The 20,989-nt window shown below is 47.3% G+C and overlaps 1 protein-coding gene across 1 annotated transcript in view; it reads left to right on the top strand.

The window, feature by feature from the left end:
• TEDC2 (tubulin epsilon and delta complex 2) overlaps nucleotides 1-20,989 on the top strand; it is an 82,777-nt gene that overhangs the window by 35,274 nt on the left and 26,514 nt on the right. The window contains exons 4-7 of the mRNA XM_063934682.1: nucleotides 271-326; nucleotides 12,868-13,336; nucleotides 14,093-14,146; nucleotides 15,485-15,563. Coding sequence (XP_063790752.1) covers nucleotides 271-326; nucleotides 12,868-13,336; nucleotides 14,093-14,146; nucleotides 15,485-15,563 — 658 coding nt within the window. The remainder of the gene's footprint in view (nucleotides 1-270; nucleotides 327-12,867; nucleotides 13,337-14,092; nucleotides 14,147-15,484; nucleotides 15,564-20,989) is intronic.

Genomic DNA, 20,989 nt, shown 5'->3' with positions numbered 1-20,989 from the left:
ATCTGCTGCGCCTTGCATTTCATATGCTGCAAGCCATATGGATACTTATTATATGCACTATCCGGCCATTAATGGAATGTGTGTCCATTGTGTGCCGCGATTTTTACCAGTCACAATGAAGCCACGCCTCCAGCTGTTTTCCTGGCGCATCTGACATGGATACGTAAAGGGGAGAGAACCGCAAATTTGGTTATGCTACCAACTCTGTATATCTAGCAATGTATAGGCTGTGGTGCTGAAATGCTAAATGCTGTTCGTTTCTTTCTACAGGAACACTGACAAGTGTGAAACCTTGGAGCAGGATGATAAATTAAGTGAGCCCCAGGGTGAGTGATATTACCTTGTTCTCTGCCTCCTGCTTTCATCCCCCCTCTGGCACGCTCCAGCTATTCTTCCTCTGTTAAGCTCTGCCATACATAGGTTTTAGGCCAAAGCACATAACGTGTATCATCCATAATCCTAGACAAAGCATGAAATTGCAGAGCTGACATTTACAGCAGCCACCGTACGCAAATAGAAGACGTGCCGAAAACCCACAAACTGGGTTATTGTAGGTCATAGCCGATAAAGTTTATTGCTTTAGAGATGTGGGGGGATTTCTTTTCCTCCAAATTCTAGGACGCTTGGTAAGTTTTCTAACTTTTTGGTCTCAAAACCTGCGTCCAAGTTAAAGGAAAACTCCCTAGAGCCACAGGTGTCCTCCTGCATTCTCTGGTTAACCGCTACTTATCCTGCTGTGAATGTAACGGGAGCACAAGGCAGCATGTACTGTATGTGACAGGATACTGGATATCTGCGCCAATCTTTCAGTCAGCTGCAAAAGGTAACGTGCCCCTAGCAGCATTTTACATTTACAATTCCAGTCTGGGAATGTCCTGACCTCGGCCATGTTAAAACTAAAATTTGCACCTATTTATGACCATAGTTGTGATCTAGTGGTCCAGTGCTACTCCCTGACAGACAGAGGGGGGTATTCAGAGTTGTTAGCAATTGGACAAAACCATGCTGTGCAGGGGGGGCAGATGTAACATGTGCAGAGAGAGTTAGATTTGAGTAGGGTGTGTTCAAACTGAAATCTAGATTTCTGTGTAAAAATAAAGCAGCCAGTATTTACCCTGCACAGAAACAATATAACCCACCCAAATCTAACTCTCTCTGCACATGTTACATCTGCCCCACCTGCAGTGCAACATGGTTTTGCCCACCTTGCTAACTTTTTTTGTTTGCTAACAACTGAATAACCCCCAGAGTGCAACATGTAAGGGCTGCTCAATGCAAAGAAGATGGCAGAAGAATTGAAGCTGGGTAGACACTGCAGCGATGTGTACCCAGCCGATATGTCTGCCCGACCGGCTAATATGTCGGAACCTGGATACTCACTGAGCGATGTTGCTTAAGGACGGAATGCTCACTGTTCCGTCCTTCATTAGCATACATGGTGTCGCTAGCGATAGTCTCAGGTTCGATGTCAGCACATCAAACCTGGCGATGTCTCTAGCGACCGTGGGCACCTGCATATCGGGCATACCCACTGCCTAATATGCGCCAAATTGAACGATATGTAGGTCCGAGCCTCCGGATCAGATGACCTATCGTTCAGTGTGTACCCAGCTTTTCCGTAAGTGTAGCTGTATGAGTTATTCTGTGTATGATGTATCATTTCGCTCTTTGATACACAGGGTTAAATGTATAAAATCTACAATCTTTATAAAGACAAATAGATTTGCAGTACCGGTATATCACACCCACCTATGTTATTCAGCCATATGCTTGCGGATCACCCATCCCTGATCTGCATACTACAAGATTTTTGTCAATTTAATATACGGCCTAATTCAGACCTGATCGCTGCTGTGCGTTTTCGCACAGCGGGCGATCAGATCTGAACTGCGCACGTGTATGCACCGCAATGTGCAGGCACATCGATGGGTACAACGGGGTCCGCCGGTCAGCAACTGGATGATGCGACGGGTCCATTCGCATGGGCATTCGCAAGGAGATTAACAGTAAGTGGGTGGCAAGTGACCGTTTTCAGGGAGTGTCCGGAAAAATGCAGACGGGCTCAAGCGTTTTCAGGGAGGGTTTCTGATGTCCGCTCCTGCCCCGATCAGCAGGAATCAATCGCACTGGAAAAGTAAGTCCTGGGCTGCACAGAGACTGCACAAAATCAGTTTGTGCAGCTCTGCTACACATGCGATCGCACACTTGCATGGCGCTTTTACCCTCCCCCTGTAGGCGGCGACTATCTGATCGCAGGGCTGCAAAAAATGCAGCCCAGCGATCAGATCTGAATTAGACCCGTAGTCCCTAAGTAGTTCCTTCTGAAATGTGCCAGTGCATGGAGAAGAGAGGGTTAATCATCCATGGGCTTTACTACTGTAGAACTAAGACAGACACTTTCCTGTATAGTAAGCAGAGCAGTGGGGTGCTATTGCCCTTCCTGAAAGGCTACTTTAAATCCATTTTGTTTCAGCAAAACCTCACAATATTGCACTCAGAACATCGGGAGGCCGCACAATAGAAGCGATCTTCCTGACAAGCTCTATAATACGCATTTATATTATCACAAGCTAATGTATGCTAATTCCCTACTCCGTGATGAGTTCCCTTCTCTATGCCCGGATTGTGAGCAGAAGTGATATTCTGCTTTCTATTTATAGGCCCATTTGTCTGGAGAATGAGATGCTTTAATCAAAATGAATATCCTCATTTTATGCCTGAATGTAATTCATTTTTAATTCATTTTATTCCAGCTGGTACATTTTTTTTTTTCTCTGTTACTGTTTACATAATAATACCAGCCAGGGTTGCCCTCTGAAATCTTTAATTATCTTTTAAAGTGGTATTGTGTTTCTATCTGTTCTGTTCATGTATTGTAGAAGAAATGCCATATGTTGTACTTGATAACAGGTCTGTATCATGTTTGTAAGTAAAGGGAAAAAAAGCAAGCAACTTTGTGTCTGGAACAGACCATGTTGTCATGCAAGGGGATCAAATACTTTTATATATTTTCTGTGCAGGGTAAATACTAGCTGCTTTTGCATGTTGCCCACAAATGTTACACTGCTTTATTTTGAAACTGCAATTTAGATTTCAGTTTGGAAATGCCCCTCCCAAATCTAACTCTCTCATGTTATATCTGCCCCACCTGCAGTGCAACATGGGTTTAGTTAGTTGTTTGTTTTTCTTTTTTGCTTTACTTACAAACATGAAGCAGGCTCCACGTTCTTACTACCACCATGACAGAACTCTGCAATGTATTATTAAAAACTGCCCATAGCAAGGCATTGATCTAATATGTACAACGCGTCTTTCGCAGCAATGTGTGTGTGTGTATATATGTGTATATATATATATATATATATATATATATATACATACACACACATACACTGTGTGTGTGTGTGTATATATATATATATATATATATATATATATATATATATATAAAACAAACAGATATAAAACCACAGCACTCGTCGCCCCAGAAGCGGGGTACATGACTGCACTTACCACTCGACCGCCGGCATGCCAGCACATATTCTCCCTCTTGGGGGTCCACGACCCCCCTGGAGGGAGAATAAATAGCGTGGCGAGCGCAGAGAGCCCGCAAGGTGCTCATTAGCACTCGCCCAGCTGTCGGTATGCCGACGGTCGGAAACCCGGCCGCCGGCCACTCAGACTACATCCACTCATGGGGTGGGTGCATGTATCCCATGACCACATACTTAAATAAATACAAACAGAATATTCAGCACTCACCATAGCAAGCTCACTTATCTTCACAACATCAATAAATAAATGATGGGGGTTTGGTTAGTGAATTGGCCAATGCACAGAAGCCTGCAAACCGATCGCCAAGGTACCTCACCTTTATGCAGGTCCTACACTATGGTGAGAATAAGTGAGCTTACTACGGTGAGCGCTGAACTTTGTTTATATGTATGTACAGTGTGTGTGTGTGTGTGTGTGTGTGTGTGTGTGTATATATATATATATATACATACATACATACATACATACATACATACATACATACACAAACGTGGCCCTCCTGGTGTCTGTAACAAAGAAAACTCTGCATGAGACAGGAAGTAAAGGCAACATTTCAATGCCCGTTTATTTTGGCATTGTCTTCAGACCTGATATAGAGATATATATATATATATATATATATATATATATATATATATAGATAGATAGATAGATATATAATGTGTGGTGTATGTGTGTGTGTGTGTGTGTGTGTGTGTGTGTGTGTGTATATATATATATATATATATATTTCTCTATCGTCCTAGTGGATGCTGGGGTTCCTGAAAGGACCATGGGGAATAGCGGCTCCGCAGGAGACAGGGCACAAAAAGTAAAGCTTTTTCAGATCAGGTGGTGTGCACTGGCTCCTCCCCCTATGACCCTCCTCCAGACTCCAGTTAGATTTTTGTGCCCGGCCGAGAAGGGTGCAATCTAGGTGGCTCTCCTAAAGAGCTGCTTAGAAAAAGTTTAGCTAGGTTTTTTATTTTACAGTGATTCCTGCTGGCAACAGGATCACTGCAGCGAGGGACTGAGGGGAGAAGGAGTCAACTCACCTGCGTGCAGGATGGATTGGCTTCTTGGCTACTGGACATCAAGCTCCAGAGGGACGATCACAGGTACAGCCTGGATGGTCACCGGAGCCGCGCCGCCGGCCCCCTTGCAGATGCTGAAGTCAGAAGAGGTCCAGAATCGGCGGCTGAAGACTCCTGCAGTCTTCTAAAGGTAGCGCACAGCACTGCAGCTGTGCGCCATTTTCCTCTCAGCACACTTCACACGGCAGTCACTGAGGGTGCAGGGCGCTGGGAGGGGGGCGCCCTGGGAGGCAAATGAATACCTATAAAGGCTAAAAATACCTCACATATAGCCCCTAGAGGCTATATGGAGATATTTAACCCCTGCCTGATTTTTCTAAATAGCGGGAGACGAGCCCGCCGGAAAAGGGGCGGGGCCTATCTCCTCAGCACACGGCGCCATTTCCTCTCACAGCTCCGCTGGTCAGGACGGCTCCCAAGTCTCTCCCCTGCACTGCACTACAGAAACAGGGTAAAACAGAGAGGGGGGGGCAAATTTATGGCGATATTTTGATATAACAAAGCAGCTATAAGGGAGCACTTATTATAAGGCTATCCCTGATATATATATAGCGCTTTTGGTGTGTGCTGGCAAACTCTCCCTCTGTCTCCCCAAAGGGCTAGTGGGTCCTGTCTTCGTTAGGAGCATTCCCTGTGTGTCTGCTGTGTGTCGGTACGTGTGTGTCGACATGTATGAGGACGATATTGGTGTGGAGGCGGAGCAATTGCCAAATATGAGGATGTCACCCCCTAGGGAGTCGACACCAGAATGGATGCCTTTATTTATGGAACTACGGGATAGTGTCAACACGCTAAAGCAGTCGTTTGACGACATGAGGCGGCCGGACAATCAATTAGTGCCTGTCCAGGCGACTCAAACACCGTCAGGGGCTGTGAAACGCCCTTTGCCTCAGTCGGTCGACACAGACCCAGACGCAGGCACTGACTCCAGTGGTGACGGTGACGATTCAACCGTATTTTCCAGTAGGGCCACACGTTATATGATTTTGGCAATGAAGGAGGCGTTACATTTAGCTGATACTACAGGTACCACTAAACAGGGTATTATGTGGGGTATGAAAAAACTACCTATAGTTTTTCCTGAATCAGAAGAATTAAATGACGTGTGTAATGAAGCGTGGGTTGCCCCTGATAAAAAGCTGATAATTTCAAAGAAATTATTGGCATTATACCCTTTCCCGCCAGAGGTTAGGGAGCGCTGGGAAACACCTCCTAGGGTGGACAAGGCGCTAACACGCTTATCTAAACAAGTGGCGTTACCCTCTCCTGAGACGGCCGCACTTAAAGATCCATCAGATAGGAGGATGGAAAATATCCAAAAAAGTATATACACACATGCAGGTGTTATACTACGACCAGCTGTAGCGACTGCCTGGATGGGCAGTGCTGGGGTAGTTTGGTCAGAGTCCCTGATTGAAAATATTGATACCCTGGACAGGGACAATATTTTACTGTCGTTAGAACAAATAAAGGATGCATTTCTTTATATGCGTGATGCACAGAGGGATATCTGCACACTGGCATCACGGGTAAGTGCTATGTCCATTTCGGCCAGAAGAGCTTTATGGACGCGACAGTGGACAGGCGATGCGGATTCAAAACGGCATATGGAAGTTTTGCCGTATAAAGGGGAGGAGTTATTTGGAGTCGGTCTATCAGATTTGGTGGCCACGGCTACAGCCGGGAAATCCACCTTTCTACCTCAAGTCACTCCCCAACAGAAAAAGGCACCGACTTTTCAACCGCAGCCCTTTCGTTCCTTTAAAAATAAGAGAGCAAAGGGCTATTCATATCTGCCACGAGGCAGAGGTCGAGGGAAGAGACAGCAACACGCAGCTCCTTCCCAGGAACAGAAGCCCTCCCCGGCTTCTACAAAAGCCTCAGCATGACGCTGGGGCTTCTCAAGCGGACTCGGGGACGGTGGGCGGTCGTCTCAAAAATTACAGCGCGCAGTGGGCTCACTCGCAGGTAGATCCCTGGATCCTGCAGATAATATCTCAAGGGTACAGGTTGGAATTAGAGACAGATCCACCTCGCCGTTTCCTGAAGTCTGCTTTACCAACGTCCCCCTCCGAAAGGGAGACGGTTTTGGAAGCCATTCACAAGCTGTACTCTCAGCAGGTGATAGTCAAGGTACCTCTTCTACAACAAGGGAAGGGGTATTATTCCACTCTTTTTGTGGTACCGAAGCCGGATGGCTCGGTAAGGCCTATTCTAAATCTGAAGTCCTTGAACCTGTACATAAAGAAGTTCAAGTTCAAGATGGAGTCACTCAGAGCAGTGATAGCGAACCTGGAAGAGGGGGACTTTATGGTATCCTTGGACATCAAGGATGCGTATCTCCACGTTCCAATTTACCCCTCACACCAGGGGTACCTCAGGTTCGTTGTACAAAACTGTCACTATCAGTTTCAGACGCTGCCGTTCGAATTGTCCACGGCACCTCGGATCTTTACAAAGGTAATGGCCGAGATGATGATTCTTCTTCGAAGAAAAGGCATATTAATTATCCCATACTTGGACGATCTCCTAATAAGGGCAAGGTCCAGAGAACAGCTAGAGATGGGATTAGCACTGTCCTCAAGAAGTGCTAAAACAGCACGGGTGGATTCTGAATATTCCAAAATCCCAGTTAATGCCGACAACTCGTCTGCTGTTCCTAGGGATGATTCTGGACACGGTTCAGAAAAAGGTTTTTCTCCCGGAGGAAAAAGCCAAGGAGTTATCCGACCTTGTCAGGAACCTCCTAAAACCAGGAAAGGTGTCTGTACATCAATGCACAAGAGTCCTGGGAAAAATGGTGGCTTCTTACGAAGCAATTCCATTCGGCAGATTCCACGCAAGAATTTTCCAAAGGGATCTGTTGGACAAATGGTCAGGGTCGCATCTTCAGATGCACCTACGGATAACCCTGTCTCCAAGGACAAGGGTGTCTCTTCTGTGGTGGTTGCAGAGTCCTCATCTATTGGAGGGCCGCAGATTCGGCATACAGGATTGGATCCTGGTGACCACGGACGCCAGCCTGAGAGGCTGGGGAGCAGTCACACAAGGAAGAAACTTCCAGGGAGTATGGACGAGCCTGGAAACGTCTCTTCACATAAACATTCTGGACCTAAGAGCAATATACAATGCTCTAAGCCAGGCAGAACCTCTGCTTCAGGGAAAACCGGTATTGATCCAGTCGGACAACATCACGGCAGTCGCCCATGTGAACAGACAGGGCGGCACAAGAAGCAGGAGTGCAATGGCAGAAGCTGCAAGGATTCTTCGCTGGGCAGAGAATCATGTGATAGCACTGTCAGCAGTGTTCATCCCGGGAGTGGACAACTGGGAAGCAGACTTCCTCAGCAGACACGATCTTCACCCGGGAGAGTGGGGACTTCATCCAGAAGTCTTCCACATGCTGGTAACCCGTTGGGAAAGACCAATGGTGGACATGATGGCGTCTCGCCTCAACAAAAAACTGGACAGGTATTGCGCCAGGTCAAGAGATCCGCAGGCAATAGCTGTGGACGCGCTGGTAACGCCTTGGGTGTACCAGTCGGTGTATGTGTTTCCTCCTCTGCCTCTCATACCAAAAGTATTGAGAATTATACGGCAAAGAGGCGTAAGAACGATACTAGTGGTTCCGGATTGGCCAAGAAGGACTTGGTACCCGGAACTTCAAGAGATGATCACGGAAGATCCGTGGCCTCTACCTCTAAGGAGGGACTTGCTTCAGCAGGGTCCCTGTCTGTTTCAAGACTTACCGCGGCTGCGTTTGACGGCATGGCGGTTGAACGCCGGATCCTAAAGGAAAAAGGCATGCCGGAAGAAGTCATTCCTACTTTGATTAAAGCAAGGAAGGAAGTAACCGTGCAACATTATCACCGAATTTGGCGAAAATATGTTGCGTGGTGCGAAGATCGGAGTGCTCCGACGGAGGAATTTCAACTGGGTCGATTCCTACATTTCCTGCAATCAGGATTGTCTATGGGTCTCAAATTGGGATCTATTAAGGTTCAAATTTCGGCCCTGTCGATTTTCTTTCAAAAAGAATTGGCTTCAGTCCCTGAAGTCCAGACCTTTGTTAAGGGAGTGCTGCATATACAGCCTCCTGTGGTGCCTCCAGTGGCACCGTGGGATCTCAATGTGGTTTTGGACTTTCTAAAATCTCATTGGTTTGAACCACTAAATAAGGTGGATTTGAAATATCTCACTTGGAAAGTGACCATGCTTCTAGCCCTGGCTTCTGCCAGGAGAGTATCAGAATTGGCAGCTTTATCTTACAAAAGCCCATATCTGATTTTCCATTCGGACAGGGCAGAACTGCGGACTCGTCCGCATTTTCTCCCTAAGGTGGTGTCAGCATTTCATCTGAACCAGCCTATTGTAGTGCCTGCGGCTACAAGTGACTTGGAGGACTCCAAGTTACTGGACGTTGTCAGAGCATTAAAAATATATATTGCAAGGACAGCTGGAGTCAGAAAATCTGACTCGTTGTTTATATTGTATGCACCCAACAAGATGGGTGCTCCTGCGTCTAAGCAGACGATTGCTCGTTGGATCTGTAGCACAATCCAACTTGCACATTCTGTGGCAGGCCTGCCACAGCCTAAATCTGTAAAGGCCCACTCCACAAGGAAGGTGGGCTCATCTTGGGCGGCTGCCCGAGGGGTCTCGGCATTACAACTTTGCCGAGCAGCTACGTGGTCAGGGGAGAACACGTTTGTAAAATTTTACAAATTTGATACTCTGGCTAAGGAGGACCTGGAGTTCTCTCATTCGGTGCTGCAGAGTCATCCGCACTCTCCCGCCCGTTTGGGAGCTTTGGTATAATCCCCATGGTCCTTTCAGGAACCCCAGCATCCACTAGGACGATAGAGAAAATAAGATTTTACTTACCGATAAATCTATTTCTCGGAGTCCGTAGTGGATGCTGGGCGCCCATCCCAAGTGCGGATTATCTGCATACATTGTACATAGTTATTGTTAACTAATTCGGGTTATTGTTGAAGGAAGCCATCTTTCAGAGGCTCCGCTGTTATCATACTGTTAACTGGGTTTAGATCACAGGTTGTACGGTGTGATTGGTGTGGCTGGTATGAGTCTTACCCGGGATTCAAAATCCTCCCTTATTGTGTACGCTCGTCCGGGCACAGTACCTAACTGGAGTCTGGAGGAGGGTCATAGGGGGAGGAGCCAGTGCACACCACCTGATCTGAAAAAGCTTTACTTTTTGTGCCCTGTCTCCTGCGGAGCCGCTATTCCCCATGGTCCTTTCAGGAACCCCAGCATCCACTACGGACTCCGAGAAATAGATTTATCGGTAAGTAAAATCTTATTATATATTCTCTATATGAGCTATTTTATGTACTATGAATGCTGTCTTGTCCTTTTGGGGGGGGGGGGGGGGGGGGCTTTGCTATACAGTATGATTGCTCTGGAGTTTGTTGTGTGTGGTATAATGTTGCTCTAAAATACTCTTGATTTTAAACAAAAGTCCACTGATTAACATTTGTCTGATAATTCGGGAACACACATCTTTGTTGCAGATCGTATAGAGTGTGAATCGCAAATAAAAAGTGTTATTCATCTTATGCAAGCCTATTTTGCTTGGGTAGTATTTTCATTATTTATATTTATTGTATTTTTATGTATGTATGTATTTGGCTTATTTTTTGATGTTCATGTCTTTATTTTTTTCCCTATGGCTGCTTTTCTTCCCCAATCATCTGTCCTCAGCAGGCTTACTAGGCCGTATTAAAACATGCCGTGTTACCAATGTATTGATGTTGTTCAAATTCCCGTTGTCCGTGAACATCGCGCTGGTATCTGAGCACTGAACAGTGCTGTGGGTATCGGCAAGTAGCTCTATGCTGCTGTGCTTCCATCAGTGAGAGGCGGAAGCAATTTATTCATGCAAGCGGTGACTCAATCAAAATCGTATTGGCATTACTATGTTGTAAACTGTAAAGAGTACATAAAGGTGTGGAGGCAGACGCTGCAATGTTTATTCCTCGGCCGTTGAGAGGAGAAAGAGGATGAGGCATCGATTAACGCATGGAGTCCCTCGTATTGGAAGAGGCATCCCCTTATGTTGTCTGCTCCGCAGATATCTGCTCTACCAGCCCCAGCCATGAACCCCTGACTTGGGGTTCATGGCTGGGGACCCACCAAAGTGGTAGGAGTTAATTAAAAGAAAAAGTAATAATAATAAAAAAGGAGATAGATAGATAGATAGATATAGATAGATAGATAGATAGATATATATATATATATATCTATGTCATTTATGAAAGAGGGCACTCACCAATTTTTTAAAAGGTCAAAGGTTATTTATTACCACATCATGAAGTCATGATGTGGTAATAAATAACCTTTGACCTTTTAAAAAATTGGTGAGTGCCCTCTTTCATAAATGACTGTTTATTGGAACCCACCATTTCTTGGAGTTGAGCACCATCTGGTTGGCTTCTGAATTACAGATTTGTGCGGATGCTCATGGGACTATATATATATATATATATATATATATATATATATATATATATATATAGATAGATAGATAGATAGATAGATATATATTATATTTAATGGGAATCAGTTATGTAGGTATTTTCTAGAGCAATGCAAACTCACACAGCAATGTACCAATCGCATTTGGCTGCATTAGGTATCCCATCAATTTAAATGAGGAGCTGGGAGGTCCATGTGACCTGACATTGGCTCTGGGAATAATTCCATCCCTTGTGTCAAATAAGGGAACACCAGTATAGCATAAGGGGGGTCATTCCGAGCTGTTCGCTCGCTAGCTAGTTTTAGCAGCCGTGCAAACGCTATGCTGCCGCCCACTGGGGAGTGTATTTTAGCTTAGCAGAAGTGCGAACGCATGTGCAGCCGATCTCTGCAAAAACAGTTTGTGCAGTTTCAGAGTAGCTCAGAACCTACTCAGCGCTTGCGATCACTTCAGCCTACTCGTGTCCGGATTTGACGTCACACACCCGCCCAGCGTTCGCCCAGCCACGCCTGCGTTTTTCCAAACACTCTCTGAAAACGGTCAGTTTACACCCAGAAACGCCCCCTTCATGTCAATCACTCTGCGGCCGTCAGTGCGACTTAAATCTTCGCTAGCGACTGTGCAAAACCACATCGTTCGTCGTACCCGTATGTCGCGTGTGCGCATTACGGGACATACGCATGCGCATAAATGCCGTTTTTTCAACTGATCGCTGTGAAAATCGGCAGCGAGCGATGAACTCGGTATGACCCCCAACATTCACACTATAGATTTTGATACATCAGGAGGCTGAGGTATGGGGAGGCAAACATTGGCCCTCATTCCGAGTTGTTCGCTCGGTATTTTTCATCGCATCGCAGTGAAATTCCGCTTAGTGCGCATGCGCAATATTCGCACTGCGACTGCGCCAAGTATCTTTGCTATGAAGAAAGTATTTTTACTCACGGCTTTCTCATCGCTCCGGCGAACGTAATGTGATTGACAGGAAATGGGTGTTACTGGGCGGAAACACGGCGTTTTATGGGCGTGTGGCTGAAAACGCTACCGTTTCCGGAAAAAACGCAGGAGTGGCCGGAGAAACGGGGGAGTGTCTGGGCGAACGCTGGGTGTGTTTGTGACGTCAAACCAGGAACGACAAGCACTGAACTGATCGCACAGGCAGAGTAAGTCTGGAGCTACTCTAAAACTGCTAAGTAGTTTGTGAGCGCAATATTGCGAATACATCGGTCGCAATTTTAAGATGCTAAGATACACTCCCAGTAGGCGGCGGCTTAGCGTGTGTAACTCTGCTAAATTCGCCTTGCGACCGATCAACTCGGAATGAGGGCCATTGGTGGTGGGAGTAAAAGGGTGGGATCCATAATAGCACTTGGAGTGGAAGAAAGAAGTGGGACTTCTTTAACAAGAGCTCAGATGGGAGTAATGGTTTCGTTTGGCACATGTAAGTAATGTGTTATTAAATGTGTATGTGAATAAACATGTTGCCACAGTACAGTAAGGGGCAGATTTAAACAAGGGATATTCTTGTTTTCACTCGTTACGAATGTTAAATAGTGCTACAGCCAATCGGCTCCTGTCATTTTTCAAACACATGACAGTTAGGAGCTGATTGGCCGGAGCACCATTTAACATTCATAATGAGTGATAACAAGAATATCACTCATTGTTAAATCTGCCCCTAAGACCAAATGAGATTAGCAGCGGACAGTCTCAGAGTTTATTTGCATCTTTCTATCACAGAGAGCCAGCTGTCCCCGGAGGAGCTGCAGGAGGTGGAACTACTCAGCAGAGCCCTGGAGAAAGCCATGAGAGTGCGGGGGAAAAGCGGAATGGAAGCTCCCACTATTACAGCTCCACCGAGCACACAGACAGTGCTGTCTTGTCCACCGACAAAACAAAAGCCAGCCAAACCTTCTAACAGGCTTCTACATGCAGGATCAAAGCCAGTGTCCTACCAGTTGAATGCTCCATACAAGACTAACCCAGACAAGAGAACGGTCCGAGGGCCTGGAAGAGGATCATTGAATAATAAGACTGCACGTTTAACACCTTTACAACAGCCAGCTCCACAAAAGGGCAAAGACAGGCAGCCAGAGACCAGGGGAAGTTCCACAAGGACACCCAGCACGATAGTTAAACCCGACTCTCCACCTTCTACTGTCCCAGATGAGGAGACCCCAAGACAGGAGAAAACGCTGAAGGATAAAGGGTAAGAAATATGCGGTGTCCAGACCTAGGCAGCACTATGGCACATTGCTTGGCGTTTCCAACCAGTATCTTATCAGTGTGGAGTTTGTATGTTCTTATGTTTACTTGGGTTTCCATCGAGTCCTCCGTTTTTCTCCACAATGCCTGTAGGTTAACTGGCTGCTGGCTATAAATGTCCCCGATGTGTCTGTGCTTATGGCTTAGGGAATGTAGACTTTAAGCTCCATTGGAGCAGGGACTGATTTGAATGACGCACATTCTCAGTGCAGCACTGTGTAATTGGTGGCCCTATATATTCAGGCTGGATAATAAGAAACCATCTCTAACGTGTCTACCTTACAGGCAAAAAGTCTGATCATCTGATCTATTCCTTAATAGACCAGGGTGGGACTCTCATCCCCCGCCCCCAGCATCAGAGCAGAGCAGGGACATGCATAAAAGTTAAAAATTGTCTCCGATCTTTGTCTTGCATTTCTGTAAGGTGGTCCTTATAGTTTAGGCTTCCATCCAGCATGAGAGAGCTTGTAATTATAATTCAGATGGATTGGGAGAGGCATATACTGTCTAGTTTCTCAGTGACTATACACATCACTGGTATACGTTTCTTACACCCGGCTGTACACTTGTATATGACTTGCGTTCCAGTGTGGGCAACAAAAGAATCCTGATTCATAAAGAGATGGAAATATAAGTAGAGTTGCTATAGCAGAGAAGAAAAGGAGTTTTTGTGACGGAGGTATTTTTCTTTTCGTTACAGAGCAACGCTGAAACTGCCCATGGAGTATCGTCAGGAGTACATGAGGAACAGCAGGTGAAAACATCAGAGCGCTGGTCTTAGTACCAATGTTCTAGCCATCTCTGTCACCTTTCTAATGTCTACTCCTCACATCATGTTCTATAAATGTCAGAGCTGTGGGTGATGGACTCCTTGTGTGGGTAGTCTCAGGCAAACAGTTTAAAGATGAATCCATCAATGCTTAAGCAGGTGAAGAAGGCCATCCGTTGCCATTTGATGAGATGGAGCTAGATTTACCAAGCGGTGGGCAGCTTCTCTGTGGATTTAGGGCTTAATTTAGTAAGGATTGCAAATTCTGCTAATTAGCAGAATTTGCAATCCTTTGGATCGCATGCTGGGGGGGCGCCCATCGCTGGGCAAGGCCGCCCAGCATGCTGACCGGCGTCTCCCCCAGTTAAACAAGCAGAAATTGCGAACGCATTGCAATTTCTGCTTGTTAGCAGAAACTGTGGAAGCCTCCTGCCAGCTTAGCTGCGCCCACAGGAGTCCCAACGCCATGATCACGGTGGCTGCGTGTGACATCACGCAGCGCCGTGATCACACCCCTGATTGGCTGCCTCCACCCCCGTTCGTGCTGCACCGCCCCAGTAACACTCCGTTTCCAGGGAGGAGATGGAGCGTGCGTTGCTTGGGCGGTGCGGCGCGAACGCCTCTGTAGAGGGGGGCACAGGCATTCGGTGCGAGGTCTGCGGTCAGGTAGCTGCCGCCCATAGAGAGTGAAAACCCGCCCCGTGCAAGTGTGCGAATACATGTGTATGCCGTGAGAAAACATTGCCAGACAGCGCAACTCGCTCACCATCGAATTACTTACTCCTACAGTGTGAAAGAAACAGACTGATCCGGGCCGAAGCTGACGTCACGCACTCGCCCTGAAAACGTTTGGGAACGCCTGCGGTTTTCCTGACACTCCCAGAAAACGGCCAGTTACCACCCACAAACGGCCGCTTCCTGTCAATCACCTTGCGTACGCCTAGCGATCGAAATTTTCGCACCATTCTGTTGCTGTTTGGGCTCGCGCCTGCGCATTGCATAATCGGCCGCTGTGCGATTTCACACAACAGCGACCAGGTCTGAATTACGCCCTAGGAACAGTAGTGATTATATGGTTAGGCAGCATATAAGGGAGAGATGTTTTTGATTTGTTTTAATCTAGCATGGTAGTTCGGATGGTGCCATATATTTCACATATATGGCACATCCCACTTATGCGATGAACATCTTTGTTAGGTTTCCTAAGGAATGCATGAAAGTGTTTTGTGTCCAGCATAATAGAAGCACTGACGAGAACTGTGAGGAAATGGTGTTTGTTCGTTCCGTGGTGAGATAACTATACCGCCTTCCTGTGTTTTGTAGATTATGGGAGAAGTTCTATGAGACACAGGTCCATGTTCCTGCTTCCAGACCCTCATTTATACAGAGGCTGCAAACAACTGTATCCTGTTCCTGCTGTGTGACGTAAAACACTGCCCCAGCGCTCCTTAGGGAATAGACCATTGTAAGATGCAGTTTGATGCTCTCTGTAGATGTATATGACCAGACACCTCCTAAGATCCCAGCTGCCAGACTCATCGTCTAAATGAAATCTATATAAACATGTGGTCGTGTAGATCTTTAAAGGGGTATTAGGCGACTCTGTCTTTGTATCGTTGTCACAAGATAATCATTTATATTCATACTGTATGTGCATGTCTACCCACAATGCCTCTGTGCAGGTTAGTGCTATACACTCTCACTATGGCTGTACATGTAAATACTTTTCTCTGACGTCCTAGTGGATGCTGGGAACTCCGTAAGGACCATGGGGAATAGCGGCTCCGCCGGAGACTGGGCACAAAGTAAAAGCTTTAGGACTACATGGTGTGCACTGGCTCCTCCCCCTATGACCCTCCTCCAAGCCTCAGTTAGATTTTTGTGCCCGGCCGAGAAGGGTGCACACTAGGGGCTCTCCTGAGCTTCTTAGTGAAAAGTTTAGTTTTAGGTTTTTTATTTTCAGTGAGACCTGCTGGCAACAGGCTCACTGCATCGAGGGACTAAGGGGAGAAGAAGCGAACTCACCTGCGTGCAGAGTGGATTGGGCTTCTTAGGCTACTGGACACCATTAGCTCCAGAGGGACCGAACACAGGCCCAGCCTCGGAGCTCGGTCCCGGAGCCGCGCCGCCGGCCCCCTTACAGAGCCAGAAGCAAGAAAAGGTCCGGAAAAATCGGCGGCAGAAGACATCAGTCTTCAACAAGGTAGCGCACAGCACTGCAGCTGTGCGCCATTGTTACTCAGGCACACTTCACACTCCGGTCACTGAGGGTGCAGGGCGCTAGGGGTGGGCGCCCTGAGCAGCAATGTAAAACACCTTGGCTGGCATAAATACACCACATATAACCCCCAGGGCTATATGGGTGTATTTTAACCCCTGCCAGATTCCACAGAAAAACGGGAGAAAAGGCCGCCGAGAAGGGGGCGGAGCCTATCTCCTCAGCACACTGGTGCCATTTTCTCTCACAGCTCCGTTGGAGGGAAGCTCCCTGGCTCTCCCCTGCAGTTACTACACTACAGAAAGGGGTTAAAAAAGAGAGGGGGGCACTAATTAGGCGCAGTATAACAATACAGCAGCTATAAGGGGAAAAACACTTATATAAGGTTATCCCTGTATATATATATATATAGCGCTCTGGTGTGTGCTGGCATACTCTCCCTCTGTCTCCCCAAAGGGCTAGTGGGGTCCTGTCCTCTATCAGAGCATTCCCTGTGTGTGTGCTGTGTGTCGGTACGTTGTGTCGACATGTATGAGGAGGAAAATGAGGTGGAGGCGGAGCAATTGCCTGTAACAGAGATGTCACCCCCTAGGGAGTCGACACCTGAGTGGATGAGCTTATGGAAGGAATTATGTGACAGTGTCAGCTCTTTACAAAAGATTGATGACATGAGACGGCCGGCGACTCAGTCTGTGCCTGTCCAGGTGTCTCAAAAGCCATCTGGGGCTCTAAAACGCCCGTTACCGCAGATGGCAGATACAGACGCCGACACGGATACTGACTCCAGTGTCGACGATTAAGAGACGAATGTGACTTCCAGTAGGGCCACACGTTACATGATTGAGGCTGTGGAAAATGTTTTTACACATTTCTGATAATACCAGTACCACTAAAAAGGGTATTATGTTGGGTGAGGAAAAAACTGCCTGTAGTTTTTCCTGCATCTGAGGAATTAAATGAAGTGTGTGATGATGCGTGGGTTTCCCCCGATAAAAAAGTTATTGGCATCATACCCCTTCCCGCCAGAGGATAGGGCACGTTGGGAAACACCCTTTAGGGTGAATAAAGCGCTCACACGCTTGTCTAAACAGGTGGCACTACCGTCCCCGGATACGGCCGCCCTTAAGGAACCTACTGACAGAAAGCAGTAAAATATCCTAAAATGTATATACACTCACAGGGGTGTGATACTGCGACCAGCAATCGCCTCAGCCTGGATGTGCAGTGCTGGGGTGGCTTGGTCGGATTCCCTGACTGACAATATTGATACCCTAGATAGGGACAGTATATTACTAACTATAGAGCATTTAAAAGATGCATTTCTATATATGCGTGATGCACAGAGGGATATTTGCCGACTGGCATCAAGAGTAAGTGTGCTGTCCATTTCTGCCAGAAGAAGGTTATGGACAAGACAGTGGTCAGGTATGCTGATCCCAAAAGGCATATGGAAGTATCGCCTTATAAAAGGGAAGAGTTATTTGGGGTAGGTCTAACAGACCTGGTGGCCACGGCAACGGCTGGAAAATCCACATTTTTACCCCAGGTAGCTTCTCAACCTAAGAAGACGCCGTATTATCAGGCGCAGTCCTTTCGGCCCCATAAAGCGGGCAAAAGGCGCCTCATTTCTGCCCCGTGGCAGAGGGAGAGGAAAAAGGCTGCAGCAAACAACCAATTCCCACAAAAGCCCTTTCCCGCCTCCGCAAAGTCCTCAGCATGACGCTGGGGCTTTACAAGCGGTCTCAGGCACGGTGGGGGCCCGTCTCAAGAAATTCGAGACGTCTTCCCCTCGCCGTTTCATAAAGTCTGCTTTACCGACGTCTCCCTCAGACAGGGAGACAGTATTGCAAGCCATTCACAGGCTGTATTCCCAGCAGGTAATAATCAAGGTACCCCTCCTGCAACAGGAAAAGGGGTACTATTCCACACTATTGGTGGTACCGAAGCCGGACGGCTCGGTGAGACCAATTTTAAATCTAAAATCCTTGAACACTTACATACAAAGGTTCAAATTCAAGATGGAGTCACTCAGAGCAGTGATTGCAAACCTGGAAGAAGGGGACTATATGGTCTCCCTGGACATCAAAGATGCTTATACATGTCCCAATTTACCCTTCTCCAAGGGTACCTCAGGTTTGTGGTACAGAACTGTCACTATCCGTTTCCGACGCTGCCGTTTGGATTGTCCACAGCACCACGGGTCTTTACCAAAGTAATGGCCGAAATGATGATACTCCTTCGAAAGAAGGAAGTTTTAGTTATCCCTTACTTGGACGATCTCCGGATAAGGGCAAGATCCAGGGAACAGTTGGAAGTCGGGGTAGCACTATCTCAGATAGTGCTGCGGTAGCACGGTTGGATTCTCAATATTCCAAAATCGCAGCTGATCCTGATGACACGCCTTCTATTCCTAGGGATGATCCTGGAAACAGTCCAGAAAAAGGTGTTTTCTCCCGGAGGAGAAAGCCAGGGAGTTATCCGAACTAGTCAGAAACCTCCTAAAACCAGGCCAAGTGTCAGTGCATCAGTGCACAAGGGTCCTGGGAAAAATGGTGGCTTCCTACGAAGCAATTCCATTCGGCAGATTCCACGCAAGAACTTTCCAGTGGGACCTGCTGGACAAATGGTCCGGATCGCATCTTCAGATGCATCAGCGGATAACCCTGTCACCAAAGACAAGGGTGTCTCTCCTGTGGTGGTTGCAGAGTGCTCATCTTCTAGAGGGCCGCAGATTCGGCATTCAGGACTGGGTCCTGGTGACCACGGATGCCAGCCTGCGAGGCTGGAGAGCAGTCACACAGGGAAGAAATTTCCAGGGCTTGTGGTCAAGCCTGGAGACATCACTTCACATAAATATTTTGGAGCTAAGGGCCATTTACAATGCCCTAAGCCAAGCAAGACCTCTGCTTCAAGGTCAGCCGGTGCTGATCCAGTCGGACAACATCACGGCAGTCGCCCACGTAAACAGACAGGGCGGCACAAGAAGCAGGAGGGCAATGGCAGAAGCTGCAAGGATTTTTCGCTGGGCGGAAAATCATGTGATAGCACTGTCAGCAGTGTTCATTCCGGGAGTGGACAACTGGGAAGCAGACTTCCTCAGCAGGCACGACCTCCACCCGGGAGAGTGGGGACTTCACCCAGAAGTCTTCCACATGATTGTAAACCATTGGGAAAAACCAAAGGTGGACATGATGGCGTCCCGCCTAGACAAAAAAAAAAAATTGGACAGGTATTGCGCCAGGTCAAGGGACCCTCAGGCAATAGCTGTGGACGCTCAGGTAACACCGTGGGTGTACCAGTCAGTGTATGTGTTCCCTCCTCTTCCTCTCATACCAAAAGTACTGAGAATTATAAGACGGAGGGGAGTAAGAACTATACTCGTGGCTCCGGATTGGCCAAGAAGGACTTGGTACCCGGAACTTCAAGAAATGCTCACGGAGGACCCGTGGCCTCTACCTTTAAGAAGGGACCTGCTCCAACAAGGACCCTGTCTATTCCAAGACTTACCGCTGCTGCGTTTGACGGCAGGGCGGTTGAACGCCGGATCCTGAAGGAAAAAGGCATTCCGGATGAAGTCATCCCTATCCTGATCAAGCCAGGAAGGATGTAACCGCAAAGCATTATCACCGCATTTGGCGAAAATATGTTGCGGGGTGCGAGGCCAGTAAGGCCCCGATGGAGGAATTTTCAACTAGGTCGATTCCTGCATTTCCTGAAAACAGGAGTGTCTATGGGCCTAAAATTGGGGTCCATTAAGGTTCAAATTTCGGCCCTGTCAATTTTCTTCCAGAAAGAACTAGCTTCAGTTCCTGAAGTTCAGACGTTGGTAAAAGGGGTACTGCATATACAGCCTCCTTTTGTGCCTCCAGTGGCACCTTGGGATCTCAATGTAGTTTTGGGGTTCCTAAAGTCACATTGGTTTGAACCACTTGAATCTGTGGAGTTAAAATATCTCACATGGAAAGTGGTCATGTTGTTGGCCCTGGCCTCGGCCAGGCGCGTGTCAAAATTGGCGGGCTTTATCCTGTAAAAGCCCTTATCTGATCTTCCATTCAGACAGGGCGGAATTGAGGACTCGTCCTCAATTTCTCCCTAAGGTGGTTTCAGCGTTTCACTTGAACCAGCCTATTGTGGTACCTGCGGCTACTAGGGACTTGGAGGACTCCAAGTTGCTGGACGTAGTCAGGGCCCTGAAAATATGTTTCCAGGACGGCTGGAGTCAGAAAATCTGACTCGCTGTTTATCCTGTATGCACCCAACAAGCTGGGTGCTCCTGCTTCTAAGCAGACTATTGCTCGTTGGATTTGTAGTACAATTCAGCTTGCACATTCTGTGGCAGGCCTGCCACAGCCAAAATCTGTAAAAGCCCATTCCACAAGGAAGGTGGGCTCATCTTGGGCGGCTGCCCGAGGGGTCTCGGCTTTACAACTTTGCCGAGCAGCTACTTGGTCAGGGGCAAACACGTTTGCTAAATTCTACAAATTTGATACCCTGGCTGAGGAGGACCTGGAGTTCTCTCATTCGGTGCTGCAGAGTCATCCGCACTCTCCCGCCCGTTTGGGAGCTTTGGTATAATCCCCATGGTCCTTACGGAGTTCCCAGCATCCACT

This window comes from Pseudophryne corroboree, chromosome 7, assembly GCF_028390025.1.
Source record: "Pseudophryne corroboree isolate aPseCor3 chromosome 7, aPseCor3.hap2, whole genome shotgun sequence".
NCBI classification, from domain to species: Eukaryota; Metazoa; Chordata; class Amphibia; order Anura; family Myobatrachidae; genus Pseudophryne; species Pseudophryne corroboree.
The sequence above is the reverse complement of the archived record's forward strand: the minus strand, read 5'-3'. Positions and strand labels throughout refer to the sequence as shown.